This window comes from Lampris incognitus, chromosome 7 (genome assembly GCF_029633865.1).
Source record: "Lampris incognitus isolate fLamInc1 chromosome 7, fLamInc1.hap2, whole genome shotgun sequence".
Taxonomy (NCBI): domain Eukaryota; kingdom Metazoa; phylum Chordata; class Actinopteri; order Lampriformes; family Lampridae; genus Lampris; species Lampris incognitus.
This window is the reverse complement of record NC_079217.1, coordinates 64,534-87,076: the sequence shown is the minus strand read 5'-3', so window position 1 is coordinate 87,076 and position 22,543 is coordinate 64,534. Positions and strand designations below refer to the sequence as shown.

Here is a 22,543-nt window from a genome sequence, read left to right as displayed (position 1 = left end):
CCCAACGTGGAGGCTCCTGTCTTCCCCAATGTGGACGTCGCAGTCCAAGAAGGGCATCGTTAGCTCTGATAACGACTCCAAAGAGGAGAAATATCTGAGCCTCATCACCAGCCAGTCAGACTAGCTTGGTCTGGTCAGAAAGGCAGGAACTGAGGAAGCCTCTTGGATGAGAGGTGAAACATCTTCACGGATATATACCAAGTCGCACTTGATTCAATTCCTTTGGATAACCATGACCTGGATGAATGAGAACATTCACAGACATGTATGTGTATTGGTGAGTCTGTGATGTTGTGATGAAACGCTTCGTGATTGTGCGGCTTTCCAGCAATCAATTAAATGCACAATCGATAACGTGCATGAATGGGTCAAACACTAAGGAAGAGGTATTTACGGAGGGATTTTAGAGCAGAATGGTTTCATTGTAAACAAAAGCATTAATATTCATTAGACTGACATCAGTGAAACACTGCCATCTTACCCAGGCAAATATAAATTAGTTAAAAGGGGTTTTCAGGGCTGCACACAGAGTATTTGGTTTTTCGAGCTCAAATGGATTAATATCAGATCATCAATCTCAGTGTGTGCTGCAGTCAGGAATATGGCTCGTCGCTTAAGTGAGTTCATAGATGAACAAACATGCCACACACACACACACACGCGTCAAGAGTTGGTGAGGTTTTCCAAAATTTAGTATTTGGCAGCACAAAGACAGTTCAACACTTCACTTCAACTTTGCCCATATGTTCCTACCACTGAGCCTCTGCCCCACTAAACTACCATTCCTCTCTCTGTTTATTAATCTCCTAATCAATCCATTCATTCTCAATGTCATTCATCCATTGGTTCGTTGGTCCATATATTAATTCAGTCAACCATTCAGTACTGTGATTGCTCGAACCCATTTATGGCTCTAGCCATGACAATGAATAAACCAACCCGTCTCCCGTACTATATATCCCTCAGTCTCCTCATCTCATCATTCAGTTTACCTGACTTCCTATTTATCAAATAGCACTTGCCCGCCTTGTTAGGTGGATAAAAATCACGCTGATCTAAATTTCCTGTGGTAAATAGTACAGAACAGATTGAAGTTACATAAAACACTGTCTTTTTACTTTCAGTTGTGCCCCACTTGAGCTGATAGTTTACTCACTTAAACACATTGATTATACTAGCCCCTCTGCCCCATCACTGCTCCTTTATCTTTCACACCACCACTCCATCTCTCTGCCCCTCATCCATGTCTCCGCTTTTATTCTCACTTCATCTCACACATGCAGGAAAAGCAAGTGCAGATGATCTGATTTGCAGCTTTGAGCCAACTCGCCTCTAGTTTCAGTGCCGTAATGGAGACAAGCGTGCTAAACACACACTTTAGCACGCTTGTCTCCAATACGACACTGAAACTAAAGGCGAGTTGGCTCACAGCTGCAAATCACACACACGTGTGTGTGTGTGTGTGGGAGAGAGAGACTGTTTTATACTAACCCCCAAGAGTGGAGCTCGGTAAGTTAAGGTCTAGAAGGACATTGGACTAACAAGCAATGTGACTAGACATGCAATGTCTAGTCTAGGAAATAAATGGGCTGCAGGCAGGCAGAGGCTACCTACTGCTCTCCTGTTTTATGAGGACTGATTGATTTATGTGGCCTATGATATATTTGATGTCCACAGAAAAATAGAAGCCTTCATTTGCAGAGATGTAAATACCTGCGAGGAAATATCTGGGGGGAAATGTCAGGATAGCCAATGCAACTTCAAGCATTCATTCATCCTTGTGCATCTTTGACGTTCTCTTATTTTGTAAGTTATATGAAAATGACAGTGGCAATCCCAGTAGTTAAAAGACTTTTCTGATGGTCGGGATAAGTGAATGTCAGCTTTCATCGCAAACGTGGGGCTAGTGATTAACTTTCATTTACTGGCGCTCTTCCGCAACTTCCCTGGTCACATTATGACGGTTTAGGGAGTTGCAATTAGCAGCGTGAAATGAGCGACCCCCTGTGTTAGAAATGAGGAACTACATGAACTGTAGCGCGAAGCGCTGTTTTTGTCCCTCACGACACTCCGTTGGGTGGCGAACATCATGGCGACCGCCTTGTTGGTAAGTTTACCCTTCAGATTCCGTTGAAAGGACTGAGGCTTTGTCGCAGTGTGTTTGGATAATAACAGCTGACTGTGCTGTAGCGCGTAAATTAGCATCTGCGCACCGCTACTCGCGTCACACGCTGTGCTTTGCTGTCGCAGTCACCTTCCGAAAACGAGCAGAAAGTAACGCGTCCGTCCGCTAGCAACACCGTTGCTCCTGCTCGCAGGCTGGCGGGGAACCGTGTGTCGGGGGCAGGAAACAAACCAAGAGCTGGAAGTGTAGCAGGTTTGTCAAGAGGACAGGATGTAAACTTCCGCTCAAAGCTTTGAGCTGAACCGTGCTGCAGTGTCATAGAGTTTAGCACCAGAGGCCTGGCTGTCTTTATTTCTGTAACCCACATCTACCGTTCGGGTTAGCTGACCGCTCCAACACGGCAGATAGCGTCCATAGCAGGAGAAGAACGGTCAAATAAGATGCGGTCCTACGGACATCACACAGCATTGCTGGTGGGCAGAATACGCATGCTTATTGTCTACGACACCTCAGTTATATCTGTCTGACCCTCCTCACGGATTTGCTTAAACACCACGGCATCGTTTTCCTTTCTCACTTGCTGGCCATGCTCGCTCGCTCTCCCCCCCTCTCTGTCTCTCTCACTCACTCCCCCATTTCTCTCTTCCTCTCTCTCTTCTCTCTCTCTCTCTCCCCCCTCTCTCTTCCTCTCTCTCTCTGTCTCACTCACTCCCCCATTTCTCTCTCTCTCTCTCTCTCTCTCTCTCTCTCTCTCTCTCTCTCTCTCTCTCTCTCTCTCTCTCTCTCTCTCTCTCTCTCTCTCTCTCTCTCTCTTGCCCTCTCTCTTCCACTCTCTCTGTCTCACTCACTCCCCCATTTCTCTCTCTCTCTCTCTCTCTCTCTCTCTCTCTCTCTCTCTCTCTCTCTCTCTCTCTCTCTCTCTCTTGCCCTCTCTCTTCCACTCTCTCTCTGTCTCACTCACTCCCCCATTTCTCTCTTCCTCTCTCTCCCCCTCTCTCTCTTGCCCTCTCTCTTCCTCTCTCTCTGTCTCACTCACTCCCCCATTTCTTTCTCTCTCTCCCCCTCTCTCTCTTGCCCTCTCTCTGTCTCACTCACTCCCCCATTTCTTTTCCTCTCTCTCTCTCTCTCTCTCTCTCTCTCTCTCTCTCTCTCTCTCTCTCTCTCTCTCTCTCTCTCTCTCTCTCCCCATCTCGCTCTTTCCCTCTCTTTGTCATGCTCTCCCTGTCCCTCGCTCTTTGTCATTCTCTCTCCCTCTCTCTCGCTCCCCCATCTCTCCTGTCTCTCTCTTTCAATTCAATTCAATTCAATGATGCTTTATTGGCATGACTGCATTAATTACAATGTTGCCAAAGCAAAACAGGTCAACAGAGAACTAAAAAAAAACAAACAAAAAAGGAATACATAGATCTGGCAAATGTTCTCTCTCTCTCTCTCTCTCTCTCTTGCTTGCTCAGTTGATGTCAGACCTGCTTGGAGGGGTTTATACAAACCACCATTAACAAAGAAGGTTGCTGACTTACAGTGGAGACTTGTGCATGGGATAGTAGCAGTTAATGCTTTTCTTTCTGTTATTGGTCAGGGTGTGAGTGATAAATGTCTTTTTTGCTCTTACAAAGAAACTGTTTTCCACTGTTAGCTGGAGTGCGTGCGCCTGGTACCATTGTTCATGTTGTTGGAGAGTTGATTCAGCAAGGTAGGGGAGGTTTTCTCCAAGCACGTGTTCATTTTGGGGTTTAAGTATAAACAAACTGTAAAAGAAAAATGTCAACTGATTAACTTTATCCTGGGACAAGCAGAAATGTCTCCATATGTAAGCAGAAGGAGGAAGATGGACAACTCAGTAGACACTGATGTAAAGCTGCTGTTTACTAGCATGGTGAAAGCCAAGATGATGGCTGACTTCACTTCTCACACAGGAGTGAAAGATACCTAGCAGCTCAGTGTGGTCTGGGCTCATGGGGACGTGTTGTGTTGTCTGGGTTCATTGGGATGTGTTGCGTTGTCTGGGCTCATGGGGACGTGTTGCGTTGTCTGGGCTCATGGGGATGTGTTGTCTGGGCTCATGGGGATGTGTTGTCTGGGCTCATGGGGATGTGTTGTGTTGTCTGGGCTCATGGGGATGTGTTGTCTGGGCTCATGGGGATGTGTTGTGTTGTCTGGGCTCATGGGGATGTGTTGTGTTGTCTGGGCTCATGGGGATGTGTTGTGTTGTCTGGGCTCATGGGGATGTGTTGTGTTGTCTGGGCTCATGGGGATGTGTTGTGTTGTCTGGGCTCATGGGGATGTGTTGTGTTGTCTGGGCTCATGGGGATGTGTTGTGTTGTCTGGGCTCATGGGGATGTGTTGTGTTGTCTGGGCTCATGGGGATGTGTTGTGTTGTCTGGGCTCAAGGGGACGTGTTGTGTTGTCTAGAATAATGGGGATGTGTTGTGCTCAGTAAAACACAACTAACTTGTTTTTTTCTGGAGAATTGATGTGATTTACTTTTATTTTTAAATATCTATTTATTGTTTGTGGTCTGAATATGTTTTTTTTAAATAAAAGTTACTTTTTAAAAATAAAAAAAATCTCTGTCTCTCTCTCTCGCGAGAATACATAGATCTGGCAGACGTTCTCTCTCTTTTGAGTGCTACTCTCCCACGTGCGCGCTCTCTCTCTCATTGTTGAATGTTTTTTTTGGGGGGGGGGATTGTTAAAAGATGTGTGTTGACTGTTTATAATTTGACAAATATTGTTTATGTTGTCAAAAAGATTTCAAGTCTGTTTTCTGATAACTTTTTTTGTTAAATAAAGACTTGTTTTAAAAAAATTTTAAAATTCAAATTCTCTCTCTCTCCCTCCCCTCGGTCACTGCTCAGCCCTTGCGGCGAGGCTGGAAGCAGGCATCTCACCTCTTTTTTGCCAGACAAACATGGAATTCCAGTCCGGTGAGGCCACCCTCTCTGCCCAAAAGGCTTCTCATCTTCCTCGCACAACATTTTCACGACGTTCAGGAGCTCCTCATTTGGACTTCTAAGTTTAAGAGCAGCCAATTAAGAAAGAAGAATGCGTAAGTCCAAGAATACTATACAACATGGGATGTCCCAAAGCTGCTGATGCCCTTCTACTGATATATGTATGTGTTTGATGTTGGGTCTAAGCCAGTCTAAAATGGGATGCGAGACAAATTTACCAATGTTAGAATATCATATTCAAGAGAAAATGAACTTTAAACCATTTTTATGCTACTATTTTTAAAGCATAAAGTATTATGTTTTCCTGTCCTCTATTGGTTAATGGTAAAAACTCTAAAGATAATCTGGCTACCCTGACCATGATGTAATACTAAAGAGCTTTAGGTACCTTAAATGCTTAGTCCTTAGGCAGATGAACAACTTTATAATTTGTTTGAATACCAGTTCCCTAGTAGTGTAGGCACTCTATTGTACTTATTCATGTTTTTAAAAATAAATAGTTGACAGACACGGGCTGAAAACAGTGTAGTCTGGCACTCTGAGGTTCACAGTAAGAAGGTTGACCATGACAAGGATGATCAGTCTTAAATGTAGAAAATGGAGTGCATCTTCTAATGGTATAGAACAGCTACAAATAACAATATGGCATCAAACTTGTGGACTGGTGTCATATTGGTAACTTAAAGGGATAGATTGGCTTCGTACCCGATATTGCACATTACTTAGAGTTTACTCATCTGATTGACAAAGAGGTGAAGGAGCGTCCCAAACAAAATTTGTGAGCTATTTGAAACCACTAGTCAACACGGCTTCCTTTTTCCTCCACAGTTATTATGGTTACACTCAGAGGTATTATGGAGACGTGATAGCATCAGCCTACTATGTCTTGAGCCTGAAGGGAGGATTTAGGTGAGTGCCTCGTTCACATAGACGGGTGCCTCCTCAACAGTGAACCCCTTGGTCTTCTTTTAGTCTGTGGTTTGATTAGAATCTGTATTAATGCAGTTCATCTTTGAGGAGTACATTGTTTGTTATTGCTTTTCATGGGTTGAAATCATCCAGTTAACTGGTCTATGCTTCTTACTCTCAATTGTGGTTTTAGGTATGCTGGCCAGTCGGAGTGGTTTCACACAGACAAGAGGGGCAAGTTCAACTGGGACTTCCTGAACCACAAAGACTTGCCCCTAGAGGAAGTAGACATGAGCCACACAATCATCAACCACATTGGGCTGGATAACCTGGGTAATAATAATAATAATACATTTTATTTGTGGGCGCCTTTCAGAACACTCAAGGACACCTTACAGAACACAGTAAAACACAGGCAGCACTGTATCAGACAGTATAACATTAAAACAAAGCAGGGTAGACAATAAAAAGTTAACACGACAGATAAGTATAAAATCATCATCTGCACAAAACTCGGTGCAGTGTGGATCAGACTGAATATGCCAGTTTGAAGAGGTGCATTTTGAGATGGGATGTGAAGGTTGAAAGAGAGTCACTGTTGTGAATGTCTTGTGGGAGAGAGTTCCATAGGCAGGGGGCAGAATGACTGAAGGCTCTAGTCCCCATGGTAGTCCAGCTCTAGACCCCATGGTAGTCAAGGTGGGGGGCAGAATGACTGAAGGCTCTAGACCCCGTGGTAGTCAAGCGGGCCGATGGTGTACTGAGATGGAGAGCAGAAGAGGATCTGAGCCTGTGGGAGGCGTGTGGCTATTAAGGAGTTCAGAAAGACATGAAGGAGCTGGGTTATTAAGAGTCTTAAAGGTGAGGAGCAGGATCTTGAAGTCAATACAGTATTTAACACGGAGTCAGTGGAGTTGCTGAAGAACAGGAGTGATATGATCTATGGAAGGAGTTCTGGTAATGATACGGGCAGCTGAATTCTGGACCAATTGAAGCTATGAAGACACTTAGGGGAAGACCAAAGAGGATAGAATTACAGTAGTCAATACAGGATGTAACCAGGGTGTGAGTGAGTATGGCTGTGCTTCTAGGTGTAAGTGACGGCCAAAGACGATTAATATTGCGTAGGTGGAAGTATGCAGACTGAGTAACATTGTTAATGTGAGCTTCAAAAGATAATATGCTGTCCAGGATGACACCCAGACTCTTAACCTGAGGCAATGGGAGAACTATAGAATTGTCAATAGTAAGAGGAAAAACTATCAGTTTTGGCCAAAGTAGATTTAGTGCCAACTAGGAGGACCTGTTTTATCACTATTAAGTTTGAGGAAGTGATATGAAAACCAGGATTTAATAGTTCACGGGTATGAACTCTAGTTATTTCATTGGTCATTTTCCCCCTGTCTTTCTCCTATTCCATCTATTTTCCAACCCTCTGAACATGTATTCAGTCTCAGACTGTCTCTGTCTCATTCTGTCTCTGTCTCATTCTCTGGCATGCAAGTATAAATGTAGTTAAATGATTTTCAACGTGATAGTTCACTGACTTAACACTTCGTGTTTACCTAATCCTTCCTCAGTTGGGCAGCCATTTTTGCGTACTCTGTCAGTACGGGGATGTTCTGAGGTAGACGACTGGTTCCTTGCTAGACTCCATGAGTTCCAGGACACCTTGGAGGAACTGGACATATCGCATTGTCCCCGCATCACCATTGGCGGGCTGGCCGCGCTAAGAAATCTCAAGTAATTAGTCCCACACTCAAAGCACTGGTTAATCAGCATTGGCAGAAAAACACTTGTTCTGTTAATATCTGTCTTTTGTGCATTTGTCTGTGTATGTGTGTGTATCTGATTTCCAGGAAACTGCGCCATCTAGATGTGTCGTCCCTCCCAAGGATTGCAAATCCTGGACTGGTCATCATCCTGTTGGAAGAAATGCTTCCACACTGCCAAATCGCTGCAAATGGCTATGACCACAGCCTAACACAAGAGGGATGAGAGGGGCAGAGGTAGTGTACAGAGAGAAGCATGGATGGAAATCAAGAGAAGCAAGCATATATCGCACAGAGCTCTACTGTCAGATCAACTGCTACTGAATCAGCTTTGACTTGGGAGAGAGTCATGTCAATTTTATTTGTACAGCCCAATATCACTAATTACAAATGTTCCTCAAGGGACTTTACAGCAACACAACATCCTGTCCGTAGACCCTCGCATCGGATAAGGAACAACTCCATAAAAAAGAGAATGGTGATGAAGCCAGCTGATGTGAAGAGGAAACTGATCAAACAGAAAAAGGAAATGTAGACTTAAAAGGTAAAGGTTGTAGACTGGGCATGGGCTTGTTAACAATTCAGGGTTGGTGGTGGGAGGACATGTCCTCAAATATTTTAGCATTCCTGCTGGTACATCCACATTCTAGACCCAAAGTAGGACCTCAACACTGGGTTAAAACTGGAAGTTTGCTACAGTCAACCACAACTAAGGGACATTGAGGAAAAAAAGAGTGTGACTTTTAAAGCAGAGAAACGTGTACAAAAAGTTAAGTATTTCACAACTGTAAACACTGAAAGGAATTCATACTCACTTTACGTTCTGTACAGTGTAAAGTTCTATTAAGTACATGGCTCTAAATAGGTTAGTTAATCACCAAGTGATAGACTCAATCTTGCTCTAATGTGAATATAATTGTATTTGAAATTTTGTTGAATAAAGGTTGCATAATTTAAAATGTGCAATTATGATAAAATGATCTCTGTAGTCTGAATTGATCGATTGTAATGTGTTGCAGACACAAAACAAAACAAAACATGGTCATACGTTATGATTTTAAAGCACCTCTGGAAGCCTATTAACTTGGCGAAGTAAAGCCTGTAATCCAATGAGGAGAGAAGAGCTGGGCCCCGGAAAGGGTGAAATACATTCTAGCATTGGGTCAAAACGGTATGAAGATGAAGAACGCACCGCTGCTTTGTACTTAACGATACTTTTTTTTCTTTTACAAATTTGTGCTCGCCACTTGTGACGTAACTTCCTGTAAGTGGTCAGCTACTTTAAAGCGCTGTAGAATTTCTAATGCTAATCCATATTGGTTAAAGTACCAGTATGCTTGCCTATCTTGAAGTAGAATTAAATAACTAGTAGTTTCGCTACTTGATATGCAGAATAGTAATGAGTTGTGTGAAACATCAGGTAAATGCAAGGGAAATATATATTATTAAGTAGGAACCATGGAAACTGGGACACAACAAACACGGACGTAATTCATGACGGACAACAACAATCTGAGCCCACCGAGTTGATTCTCTCCATCTGACAGCACGGAAAGGCGGCGAGTCACACACGTCGCAGCGGGGAAGCTGGTTGAAACCGCATTAAACGGATAAATGTCTGATGCAGCAGGTGCAGCGTTTGTCTTGACAGTTGTGCGCATGTCAAACATTCTGGGTGCCACTCGGACAACCTGAGCTAGCGGCAGCTTTAAAGCTAGCTGTCAGCTTAGCTTAGCCATTTAGCTAATGTTGTTTTTCGGTGAAATTAATTAATTGTGGAGGGATGCACTAACACTCATTTTATCTTGTTCTTGTAGAAATTTCAAGAAAGGAAGAAGAGGAGGACACTAACCCTGAACCAGAAGTAAGCAAAAGTTACAGTGATATTTGTATTTTAAATTATATTACTGCCACTGCTGGTCGAGCAGGGAAATGTGCTTTTTTTTATTCAGGCCGGGTAGCTCCCACTTATTGGTTAATATAAGTATGGCGGAGACGTGCCTGTCATGGTTTAATATGACAGCTGTTGGCAGGAAACAGTGCATTGTGATATGCTTTGCAGTGTGCTTTAAGATTTCCACAGTGGGTGCACTGAGCACAGGTGCGTTACCAATAAAGTCATTATAGTTCAACGGAGGACATCGATTTCCACTTCTCTGTAGGAACCATCTGACGACAGTAGTGAAGAAGAGGCCTCTGGAGACAGAGAGAGTATGTGAAAACATACTTCATCAACACTGCATTTTCCATAGTCATAAATAAAAGTTGCAAATAACCGTTGTAGTTACAAATATTGCCTTCAACTTGTGCCATACCTCATTTAATATTTCTTCAAGAAATGCTCTCAATAATTGTTCCACAATACTAAACGTATTGATCTTGCCCTTTGTTCATCTCAGTGGACTTCCTGCGTAACCTTTTCTCTAGTACCCTGGGCCTAGGCTCAGCAGAGAAAGTTCTTGACGAGTTAACCTTGGAAGGCATAGCTCGGTACATACAGAGTGGCAAATGTAAGTGTGTTTCTAGTTCTTAATGCATCTATTTACCTTATCTATTGAGGTTCTGATAGGATTACAGTTGATTGATTTCATTTTTATCCGTAAAAGCATAGCATGAATACCCTTGTTATTAATGCGAATATAATGATGGGTTGTTGGATGCTATGCTATACAGGCAAAAACATTATCTGCATGGTGGGTGCAGGGATATCCACATGTGAGTATCTCTACATTACTAGTATTGCTTAAAAAGTGAATATAATTGTTTGAATATTAAATTTAAAAAAAATGTATCTTATCTCTGTACCCCATTTCCATTCACAGCGGCTGGTATTCCTGACTTCCGCTCCCCAGGGACCGGTCTCTATGCCAACCTGCAGAAATACAACCTTCCCTACCCAGAGGCCATCTTCCAGATAGACTACTTCAAGGTTTGTCAAGAGTAGCTGGAGAAATTTGGAGTACTGTGTAGTGTTGCATAAACTGAGGAACAGAACTAGATTATGTCTAGACATGTTGGGTAGCTATGATATACTATAGTATCATACATGTCACACATTCATTCATCTGGAATAATAAAAGACCCAGAGTGAGATATTCAACATTATAGCTGTCGGGGGAGAGGGGCAGCATGGCTCAAGATTATACTACCTGTCAGCTCAGCTGAGGCCTCGTGTGTTGGTGTAACCCAGCCTATGAGGATAAGTGGAGGGACATTGAACTATCTTTAACGAACATACCTATACAGTCAGTACTGGCCTACCCCATCAGACTTAAGGAAGTACTCCAGCTCAAAATGAATGGGTTGCTTTTTCAGTGAAAATATGATCAGAAGTGGTAAAGAAATTTCAGCTCCACAAAGAGCTCAAACTGCTGAGCTGGCCAGCATACGATCCACACTTCCACCCAGCATCATAAGATCATACGTATAGACAATGGGCCAAGCGAGGCTTCACCTCCTTTTGTCAAATAATAACAAATGGAAATCTTAATAATTTTGAAGATATACACCAGTCTTATGAGCTGGGCAAAGAGGATTTTTACCGGTATCTACAGATCCGCCACTTCTTTCTAAAGGAAATAAGGAGCCCTGATTTTGTTGAGCCCTCAAGAATAACTCAGATATTTATTGATGCTTATAATTTAAAAAATACTAAAGGCATCATAGGCAAACTATACAAGGGCTTCACCTCAATGAATAAAAATTCAACCAATTTCTTAAGGCAGTGCTGGGAAAAGGAAGCTAACGTAGTAAGAGTGGCTTCAAGTATGGGAAACCTAGTCTACTTCCACTAAACTCCTTGTTTTGGAGAGATTTCTGCTTGAAAATTTGGATCCGTTTTTTATTACCCCCAACTAGAAATCCAAATTATGTGGGTCTCAGCACTCCTCTCTGGAGGGATTGTGGATCAGTTTTGACGGACCATAGACATATTTTTTGGTCTTGTCCATATGTTGAGCCTTTTTGGAAAGGGATGAACCATTTAATCTCTAGAGACTCTGAACCTAAAATCTGATTTCTCTTTCACTTTTTTGTACTTTGGAAATATTCATAAAGGTCTCAGTAAAAGCGATATATATCTTTTGAAGATTTTTATGGCCTCATGTAAAAAAAAAATCACAAAATGCTGGCTCCAGAGGGACCCTCCCACCACTGCCTTCCTTATAAATATTATTAAGTCTATCCACTCAATAGAGAGACTGACTTTCACACTCCGACTTCAAAAGGAGAAAGGGGATACATACTGGAAAAAATGGGATTGCTATAATCACCTAGACATTAAAGTTTTCTTTCTTTTTTGTCTGAACCTTCATAAATGCATTATGAACTGTACCTGTGCCTCTTTTTTTCCACTGACTGTTGTTATGTCCCAAACCTCGTCTGTTCTGTGTTCATACAAAAACTAAAAATAAAAGTATCCAAAAAAAAAATACACGTCACACCTTCAATTGAACATGTTCAGGTCTTATGTTCGTTAAAGGTACATTAGTAGTCTCCACTTTTGTCATGCTTGAGTGTATCTGTCCAACTTACTCCAATTCCTGTCTTGCAGAAACATCCGGAGCCATTCTTTGCTTTGGCCAGGGAACTTTACCCTGGCCAGTTTAAGGTACTGCCATTTCCTGCTTTTTGTTAGGCTAGCAGTCTGTATTTGACCTTTCCCTGTTATGACTGGTTTTTTATTTGAGCCAAATTTTTTTCTTTTAACAATTACGATTAGATTGTTATTTTCACTATTTATATACAGCTTGACTTCTTGTTCGGCAAAGAACATAAAAACAAAGAGTGCATCTGAATTAAAAACACAGGTACTAAATTGATATTGGATGCTTTTCTTATAGATAAAACAATTTTGGCAATAAAACATTTTTACACAAAGTTTATCATGTAATACGAAGAACGGTGATATGGTCTTAGACTGTTTATAATTATCAAAATCATTGGTAATTGTTTTTTTGTCAGCCAACAGTGTGTCACTACTTCATGAAGCTGCTAAAGGACAAAGGGCTTCTGAGACGTTGCTACTCACAGGTTAGAAAAACAATCATTATCTTCACTTCAGATCACTTAAACTGCTCACCCATGAAGAAACACACACACAGATCATGTAACGTTGAATAGCAACAACAATAGCTTACTAAAGGCACATACTCATTTTCTTATACATTCATTTAGAATATCGACACCCTGGAGCGTGTGGCCGGTCTCCAAGGAGAAGACTTGATTGAAGCCCATGGCACATTCTACACCTCCCACTGTGTCAGCTTTTGTTGTCGCAAAGAATACACCCTAGAATGGATGAAAGGTATTTTGTGTGTGTGTGTGTGTGTGCGCGCGTGTGCGTGTGCGTGCGTGCGTGCGTACATGCGCACACATGGGTTTGCCTGGTTGTGCGTACTTCTTCAGTGTGGACTTCTCTAACACTGTCTGTGTGCTGCAGAAAAGATCTTCTCTGATGACATTCCGAGTTGTGACAAGTGTAACAGTCTGGTCAAGCCAGGTCAGTTTTGTTCAGCTGATTAAAATATCTTTTGTTGTCAGGTCTGCTGCACTACTACAACTCATATTTCTCAATTCATATCTGGATTTTGTCCCATATTTCTCTCTTTTTCTTCTTATATGCAAATATGATTATTCAGAAAATACAACACAGTTATGTTTCAAATTGCTATGGCATACTTTATTCCTTTTTTTGTCCTCTCCCTATCCAGACATTGTCTTTTTTGGAGAGAATCTACCTGTCCGTTTTTTCACTTCAATGAAGATGGTGAGAAAGTGGTGTGGATGAGAGGCGGTATGACGCCTATACAATAGTAGGTAGCTTTCACTTTTTAACGATCTCGCTCTCTCCCCTCCCTCTTTCCCTCCCTCCCTCTCAGGACTTTCCTCGATGTGATCTTCTCATCATCATGGGGACGTCCCTGCAGGTCCAGCCATTTGCTGGTCTGGTTGGCAGGTAGTACATACATGACCTCATATGGCTATAATCTTTCGTTGGATTGTTGTGTGTTGGATTACTCTAGCTACAACAGAGCCGGTAGAGTTACTGCCTTGGTATGTGCCCACAAGTGCCCAAACATTTCCAGGTGAAGTTTTTGTTGTGTTTTTTTTGTCTCAGTGTTCTTCAGGACACTGTTGTTTGTGTTTCTCACTACCTTTTTCCCTTTCTGTGTGTTTTGTGTGTTTTTGGAGTTCAGGGTTTCAAAAAGCTGTCCCAGATTGCTCATCAACATGGAAAAGGCAGGACAGGTGAACTTCTACTCTTTTGCCAGCCCATTACCCCTTTGTCTTCTCTCTTCTCCTCCCTTCCTCTCTCTTTTCCTCTCTCTCTCTCTCTCTCTCCCTCCCTCATAGATGCGCTCTCTCTCGTACATCTTTTATTCAGATTTATTTGCATTTTGGATCAGGAAGGATTATTGTATGAGGAAGTCGAGAGTTGCAGAGAAGTATTTAGGAATGGTGCAGGATATGTATGAGGGCAGTGTGACAGTGGTGAGGTGTGTGGTTGGAATGACAGATGGGTTCAAGGTGGAGGTGAGATTACATCAAGGATCGGCTCTGAGCCCTTTCTTGTTTGCAATGCTGATGGACAAGATCAGGCAGGAGTCTCCATGGACGATGATGTTCATGGATGACATTGTGATCTGTAGTGAGAGTAGGGAGCAGGTTGAGGAGAGCCAGGAGAGGTGGAGGTATGCACTGGAGAGAAGAGGAATGAAGGTCAGTAGGAGCAAGGTGGAATACCTATGCGTGAATGAGAGGGAGGAAAGTGGAATGGTGAGGATGCAAGGAGTGGAGGTGACAAAGGCGTATGAGTTTAAATACTTGGGGGGGGTCAACTGTCCAAAGTAATGGGGAGTGCAGGTGAGAGGTGAAGAAGAGAGTGCAGGCAGGGTGGAGTGGGTGGAGAAGAATGTTAGGAGTGATTTGTGACAGAAGGGTACCAGCAGGAGTTAAAGCGAAGGTTTACAAGATGGTTGTGAGACCAGCTATGTTATATGGTGTGGAAACAGTGGCACTGATGAATAGACAGGAGGTGGAGCTGGAGATAGCAGAGTTGAAGATGATAAGATTTCCACTGGGAGTGATGAAGAAGGACAGGATTAGGAATGAGTATATTAGAGGGACCGCTCAGGTTGGACGGTTGGGAGACAAAGCAAGAGAGATGAGATTGAGATGGTTTGGACGTGTGGAGGGGAGATGCTGGGTATATTGGGAGAAGGATACTGAATATGGAGCTGCCAGGGAAGAGGAGAAGAGGAAGGCCAAAGAGGAGGTTTATGGATGTGGTGAGGGAGGACATGCAGGTGGCTGGTGTGACAGAGGAAGATGCAGAGGACAGGAAGAGATGGAAACGGATGATCCACTGTGGCGCCCCCTAATGGGAGCAGCCGAAAGTAGTAGTAGTAGTAGTAGTAGTAGTAGTAGTAATTTGCATTTTGGATCAGAATCAACTTTATTGGTCAAGTGTGTTCATGCATACGAAGAACTTGACTCCGGTTTATCGCAGCTTCTAGTACTTGCATATATTACTTACACACACACCAAAAATAAAAATAAAAACAAAGGAAATAAATGGAATAATAAATAAAATACTGGAGGTATGTATGTATGTATGTACAACAGGTATGTCACTACTATACAGTTTTGTTATGATTGAATAATGAATAACATGCTTATTGCTTATATGTTATATTACATACTAATAACTTTATAACTTATGCTTATATATAATTTTATATACTTCTATTGTGTTATCTGCTAAAAATATATACTATATATTTATCTATTATCTATTATATATTTATATACTACATTATATACTTATGTTATAATTATAACAACAGCAGTGTCAGCAGCATGTTTGTGTATTTCTTTCTGTAGGCTGATCCGCTTTTAGGGATGTTAGGCTTTGGAGGAGGGATGGACTTTGACTCGGATAAGGCTTACCGGTGAGGGATGCTGCCCAGTCAACTCCTTGTCCCCACACATTCACTCACAACTGCTATTCTTATATAGCGATGATGATAATGGTCATGATGATGAATCTGACATGGTGGTATTTCTCTCACCCTTTCCAGAGATGTAGCCCACATCAGTACATGTGATGACGGCTGTACGGCTCTAGCCGACCTGTTGGGATGGAAGGTAAGAAAAAATCTTCACATACTACCTTGCTATCGTGAAATTGCATTTTCACAAAGATGGTAACAGCAACAGTAAGACACAAAGTAGGAACTGCAGAAATAGGCAGAATTGTACTGTATGTGTAACCGTATACAATGTCATGAATTGTTCCTCAGGTTTCACCTCTAGACAGACAGATAGACAGACAGACAGATAGATAGCGAGACAGATAGATAGATAGACAGATAGATGAAGGGCCATACAAGCCATAATATATTCTGGCTCTCTCATATACGTACATATGTGTATGTGCGTGAGAGTGGAAATATATGTATGTGAAAGGAGAATGTGTGTATATGAGAGGGCCAGAATATATTATGGCTTGTACAGCCCCTCGGATGGATGGATGGATGGATGGATGGATAGATAGACTGATAGATCGATAGATAGATAGATAGATGACTTTATCAATAATCCCCGCAGGGAAATTAAAACATCATAGCAGTCAGATACATTGTTTTCATTTACATTTTATACAGTGAGACATACACTGATGAGCCAAAACATTGTGACTGCCTGCCTAATATGCTGTTGGTCCTTCGTGTGCTGCCAGAACAGCGCCGACCCACTGAGGAATGGATGCCATAAGACCCGTGAAGGTGTCCTGTGGTATTAGTCAGGTGGCTTAGCAAAATGATGGGGACACGCCGGACAAAAGCACCAAATTTTTTCCACATGCTCTCCACCACCATAGCTTTCAATTTTTGATGGGAGCCACTTCATCAAGATGGCGGATGGTGGCCATCTTGGATTTCAAGATAAGTGCCAATATCTCAGTTTCCAAGCCACTTAGAAGGTCAATCCTGATGTCAAAATATACATTTTTTTAAAATTTATTTCTAGTTTTTCCCCTTATCCCACCCGATTAACCCAATGGCATAAGGCCGGAACTCTTGTTGAATAACTCCCCTGGCTCATGTTTCCACAGGAAGGAGATAGGCGTAACACCAGCTTCCTTCAAACTTGTGTCGGCTGCTCTTAATATTTTACACGCTGAAGCCTCGCATGGATTGCATCACCTTCAAGCCGCGAAGGAGGCGTAGGGAGAATGCTTTCAGTTGCTTGGCTGCAGGCGCCCGGGTAGGCCAGAGGGGTCGCTGGAGAACGACAAGTCCCCTAACACTACACCGATCTACACCCACTATCCCTCGGGTAAGGATGGCCTAATGAATGCCTTACCCCGTGGACGCTCTGGCCGTGACCGGTTACGGCGAGTCTGGGATACGAACCTCCCAGCCACATGACGAGCGGATTGCAAGAACGGCGGTTTATTCCGCTCGGCCACCAGAGCAGCCAAAATATACATTTTCTGGGTCAACAAATGTATTAAAGCTATTGAGAATATCAATAGGTGACTATTTTTTCTGATATTAGATAATTTAGTTCATTCTGGTAATATATCTACACAATTATGTACATTATGCACAACATATTTTTGTAACACACAGCGTGAGCATTCCAGTAGACAATAAGGTAAGTAAAGTTCACGCAGGCCTTCAACTACATGGCAGCGAATCTGCACTCTCCCGTGACCATAGATGCCCAACACTTTCGACTTCTGGGGCGCAACACAGTTGTCCTTTACAACAAGACGAGTGATTTGGAATCTGTCAATGAAGCACGGAGAGAGTTGTTCTGCCAGAAGAACAAAATGATGGAACACATTCCACCAACGCAAGATTCACTGCTGCAGCACATGAAGCGAGTTGCTTACCAGTCTGGGATCTGGGCGACATCTGAACTGGCCCAGCAGCCGGCACCCAGTCCAGAAGGATGGGGATGGACACTGGATGGAGACAGCCAGGTCTGGCTTCCTGTGTGGAGCATTCTACCGATGGCGGCAAAAGCCTGCAATGAACTAGTCAAGTGCAGTTGTCAAAGCACAAGTGGTTGTGGTGCAAGGTGCTCATGCAAGAAGGCACACTGGAATTGCACAGATCTTTGCAGTTGTAAATGTGACATAATTTGAATATACTTTATCTTAGAATATTATATATTATCTTAGTGAAGATAATAAAGTTCAATCATGCATGTTGTCAGTTTTTCAGTGTACATGTATATGACCTATATTAATGTATGTCTGACCGTTTAGGAACTGAGTTGAAAATTATGCAAATACATTGTCAGAATGAACATATTTATTTGATCTTGGCACAAATAATCATCTAGTGATATTCTCAATAGTTTTAATGCCTTCATTGACCCAGAAAATGTATCTTTTGACACCAAGATGGATCTTCTAAGTGGCTTGGAAGCTGAGATATTGGCACTTAAAGATTTTACATGGCGGGCCGCCATCCGCCATCTTGATGAAGTGGCTCCCATCAAAAATGGAAAGCTATGGTGATGGAGAGCATGTGGAAAAAATTTGGTGCTTTTGTCCGGCGTGTCCCCATCCTTCTCAAATCTGGTCCTAAGCCGCCTGACTATATCTGTCACCAAAACATTAGCAGCAGATCCTTCAAGTCCTGTAAATTGCAAGGTGGGGCCTCCATGGATCAGACTTGTTTGTCCAGCACATCCCACAGATGCTCAATCGGATTGAGATCTGGAGAATTTGGAGATCAGGGCAACACATTGAACACTTTATAATGTTCCTCAAGCCATTTCCAAACAATGTGTGCAGTGTGGCAGGGCGCATTATCCTGCTGAAAGAGGCCACTGCCATCAGGGAATACCATTGCCGTGAAGGGGTGTACCTGGTCTGCAACAATGTTTAGGTTGGTGGCGTGTGTCAAATTGAGGTCCACATGAATTGCTGGACCCAGGGTTTCCCAGCAGAACATTGCCCAGAGCATCACACTCCCTCCACCGGCTCGTCGTCTCCCCACAGAGCATCCTGGTGCCATCACTTCCCCGGGTAAATGGCGAACACGTAAACGGCTGTCCACGTGATCTAAAAGAAAATGGGACTCATCGGACCCGGCAAACTTCTTTCATTGCTCCAATGTTCAGTTCTGATGCTCACATGCCCAATTTATGTGCTTTCAACGGTGGACAGGGTCATTGTGGGCACTCCAACCGTCTGTGGCTGCACAGCTCCATATGCAGCAGGGTGCAATGCACTGTGTGTTGTGACACATTCCTCCTGTAATCATCATTAAAATTTTCTGTGACTTGTGCCATAGTAGATCTTCTCTTGATTCAGACCAGACGGGATAGCCTTCATCGCCCTCATGCATTGATGAGCCTTGGGCACCCAACACCCTGTTGGCGGTTTATGGTTTGTCCCTCCTCAGACCACTGTCAGTAGATAACTCACCACTACTGACTGGGAGCACCCCACAAGCCTTGCTGTTTCAGAGATGCGCTGACCCAGTCGTCTTGCCATAACAGTTTGGCCCTTGTCCAAGTTGCTCAGGTCTTTACTCCTGCCCATTTCTCCTGCAACCAACATGTTGACTACAAGAACTGATTGTTCACTTGTCATCTAATCTACCCAGACCTTGACGTGTGCCTGTGTTTGGAGATGATCAACCTTGTTCGGTTGACCTGTGAATGGTCATAATGTTTTGGCTCGTCAGTGTATGTGATGTGTTGCTTATACGTAAGGCTAAGTTAAGACTAAAATTGACAACATTTTTCAAAATTTGGTATTTTTTATGGATCCTTACAGGTAAACATTTAAAGTCAATAAACCGTTAAGCACAAGCCTAAGTGTAAATGGATGTAACAAGTGCACATAGGACTAAGCTCATTATTGAGCTAGGATATTGGGCTATACAAATAAAATTGACTTGACTTGACTCATTAGTTTGGTTTCAAAGCATTTCCCACAGTTTGGTGCCTTATTTGTGGTGGCACCAAACCTGATACCATGCACACTTGTTAGTAGCAAAAGTTTGGAAAATCCATTTGCAATTTGCCTGTTTGCAAAAACAGTGGACACTGACTAGACTACATACAATTTCAAGCATGAGTTGTTGATTGATTTCATCTCTTCCTCCTTCATTTCTCTCCTCGATTTTCCTTCAGGTGGAGCTGGAAGAGATGGTGCAGAGGGAGCACGCAAGGATCGACAGCCAGGACAAGAAAGTCGAGGCCAAAGAGAGCAAAGGAGCTGAAGGGAGGGCAAGCTCTGCATCCGTGGTACCAGAAACTAAGAAAGAAGAGTAACCAGATAGAAAGATCAATTTTTTGCCATGGCAATCGATGACATAACATTTTGGAGTTGTCTTTTAAAAAGAGATAAGGATATTGGGGGGTATTATCTTCAATTGATGAAGCATCAAAAATAATTGTGTAATATATATATATATATATATATATATATATATATATATATATATTATGTGTGTGTATATGTATATATAGATGAGAGAGGAATGTCATCTCTATATAGACGTTGTCCCATCTAAAGACTTGTTATCCTACTGAACAAACCCAGTAGACTTCTGGCATCTCTCTGTGGTTTTTCCTTGGTTCATGTCAGTTAGGTGCACTTTACTAACTAATAACTTTACTTTCTTATGATCATTAAATTAACTCGCATCTTTCTGTGTCATACATTTTATCTCTTCTCGAGGCAGGTAATTCTATGCATAAGCAGATTTTAGTGCAAAGAACTGCGATATTGTTCATGTTTGCTTACTGTGCAGCCACACAGCTAAATTATGAGTGACCGTCTGTCATGATTCTGGTGCTTGTAAGGTTGCAGATCTTACGATGGCCGGATGGTGTTTATCCTCATACAAACCCCAGTTGGAAAAATTGACTGTGTTTACATGGACGCAGTTACCAGATCCAGGTTTTTTTTTGCTAAATAACACAATAGTGCAATGTACAATTAAGTTATTGATTGAAATTTTGTGAAAAAACTTTACTTTGATTACACTTTATATGCGACTAAGGATAATTCTGGTAATGATGATTAATGTTGAATGCCCCGTTCCCCCATCAAACCTGAGGACAGATTTAGGATTGGAACAGCCCAAAAGTACTGAGAACCCTTCTTGTATTTGCTTATTTTTCTGTGTAAACAGTAGCTTTGCCAACACCAGATGAGTGTCGTTTGTCCAGCTCTTATGAGTGCCGGAAAGCTTTGTGAGAACACCTTTTGAGAGAAATAGTGTGAATGAGGTGTAAACAAAGTTTAAATAATCCAACTAACCATCTTCCACCATCAAAAAGACATGCATGTTCGGGTTACTACTCCTGCCTGTGCCCCTGACCAAGGCGATGGAAAGAAGAAGTGGAGTTGGTCCCCGGGCGCTGTAGCTGCCCACTGCTGCTACACAATAGGATGGTTACATGCAGAAGACAAATTCATTGTGACCTGTGCAATGACAGGAATGAAGTGACTTTCTAACATCAGAATACGCCACATATTTTGATCTTAATACATTCACTGTGGTTGACACCTTGATAGGACTGTAAATATAATACCAAAATAATAATTATAATGTACACAATTTTTATTATTTAATTTTGGTTAATATTGTATTTCCTCCATAATCCTGAATTCCTGTTCTCATATCTGTGATGTCTGTCAGTATACTATTTTTAAGTTTATTAATCTTGTGATAGTTTTCTTGTTTTATTTATCCATTGTTGTGGAACAAACTCTGTAAGTCAGCAAAATATCAGGAACATCCATGAAAGGCTGGCTAGCTAAATCCAGGTGAAGGCTCTGAGCTCGTATTGATTTAACCTTTAAAGCCACTTAATTCATGAAGCAAAGAAAAAAAAATACAAAGGGGTAGATAAAAAAGAAAAAAATAATCCAAAACAAAATTAGAAACTGTTCCTAATATGTTGCACACTTTGCCTGTTTTTATAGTTGAGGCATACCCAGCAGCATATTCATGTTTGGCTATCAGTGGCGACGTCTTTGCCAGAATGATGCTGTACTTTTCCACCACAAGTCCGTGAAGCGGTTTGGAGACCAGGTCCTGGGCTGTACACTTTGCTTCATCTGTGCTTGGGACATGGGTTAAGTTAGGGTTTAATTATTGTGATGGTGCTCTCAGGAAATGGGTTTTCACTGTGTGCATGACTGTATCTAACAGGAAGTAAAATAGTGACGGCTGTGAGTTTAGTTGCCCAGGAGATGTCAACCAGTCAGGCATAATTCTCTTGAAAACTTTACTTTGGAAAGCAAAGCTATAGCCAACCTGCATTTAAAGTAAATAAATGAATAAAAAGTAATCCTGTGCACTCATGAAACCTGGCCCTTCTTCTTCTTTCAATCAGTACCTGAAACCTTGTTTGTGAACTCATTTCCAAGTTCGGCTGATGCAAGCTTGAACGTTTCCAGCAAAATGAGATCCCTTGGTCAAAAACCAACAAAGAGGAACATGCACACACGCAAACGTAAAGTTGCAGTACACTAGTGCCTTCAAGGCCACCATCTCCTCTCCCTAACTGTGAAGTGGTATCACGTGAAGGAGCAGAAGAGGCTCTGCTGCAGGGGGTAAGACGGAGAAGCAGGGGAGAGGCGCTGCACTTTGTTCTACAGGCTGTGGAGAGCATCTTCATAGGTTGTGTGAGGATGCTCAGAGCTAGGTTAACCACATGTAGAATTGGTGAGGCGGGGGGGGGGGGGTGAGAAAAGCCTTCACATGCAAACGTCAGTAAGAGCAAATGACAAATTGCCA

At 42.4% G+C, this 22,543-nt stretch overlaps 2 protein-coding genes across 4 annotated transcripts; both read left to right on the top strand.

Moving 5' to 3' along the window:
- Positions 1 to 2,087: 2,087 nt before the first annotated feature.
- dmac2 (distal membrane arm assembly component 2) lies at positions 2,088 to 8,731 on the top strand. Of its 3 annotated transcripts, none has more exons than XM_056283989.1 (6): positions 2,088 to 2,107; positions 4,984 to 5,174; positions 5,908 to 5,988; positions 6,182 to 6,321; positions 7,569 to 7,731; positions 7,848 to 8,731. In XM_056283989.1, the coding sequence occupies exons 1-6, from the start codon at positions 2,090 to 2,092 to the stop codon at positions 7,984 to 7,986; spliced, it is 732 nt and encodes a 243-aa protein (XP_056139964.1). In that variant the 5' UTR covers positions 2,088 to 2,089; the 3' UTR covers positions 7,987 to 8,731. The 3 variants fall into 3 exon arrangements, with proteins under 3 accessions (XP_056139964.1, XP_056139963.1, XP_056139965.1); XM_056283988.1 differs by lacking the exon at positions 2,088 to 2,107 and adding an exon at positions 2,301 to 2,598; XM_056283990.1 differs by lacking the exons at positions 2,088 to 2,107; positions 5,908 to 5,988 and adding an exon at positions 2,301 to 2,598.
- A 534-nt stretch (positions 8,732 to 9,265) lies between these two features.
- On the top strand, positions 9,266 to 22,096 carry sirt2 (sirtuin 2 (silent mating type information regulation 2, homolog) 2 (S. cerevisiae)). The gene is made up of 16 exons (XM_056283144.1): positions 9,266 to 9,390; positions 9,578 to 9,624; positions 9,923 to 9,971; positions 10,160 to 10,270; positions 10,434 to 10,475; positions 10,583 to 10,689; positions 12,313 to 12,369; positions 12,723 to 12,791; positions 12,936 to 13,065; positions 13,201 to 13,260; positions 13,472 to 13,527; positions 13,640 to 13,716; positions 13,958 to 14,009; positions 15,645 to 15,712; positions 15,842 to 15,908; positions 19,923 to 22,096. The coding sequence occupies exons 1-16, from the start codon at positions 9,375 to 9,377 to the stop codon at positions 20,061 to 20,063; spliced, it is 1,149 nt and encodes a 382-aa protein (XP_056139119.1). The 5' UTR covers positions 9,266 to 9,374; the 3' UTR covers positions 20,064 to 22,096.
- The last annotated feature ends 447 nt before the right edge of the window (positions 22,097 to 22,543 follow it).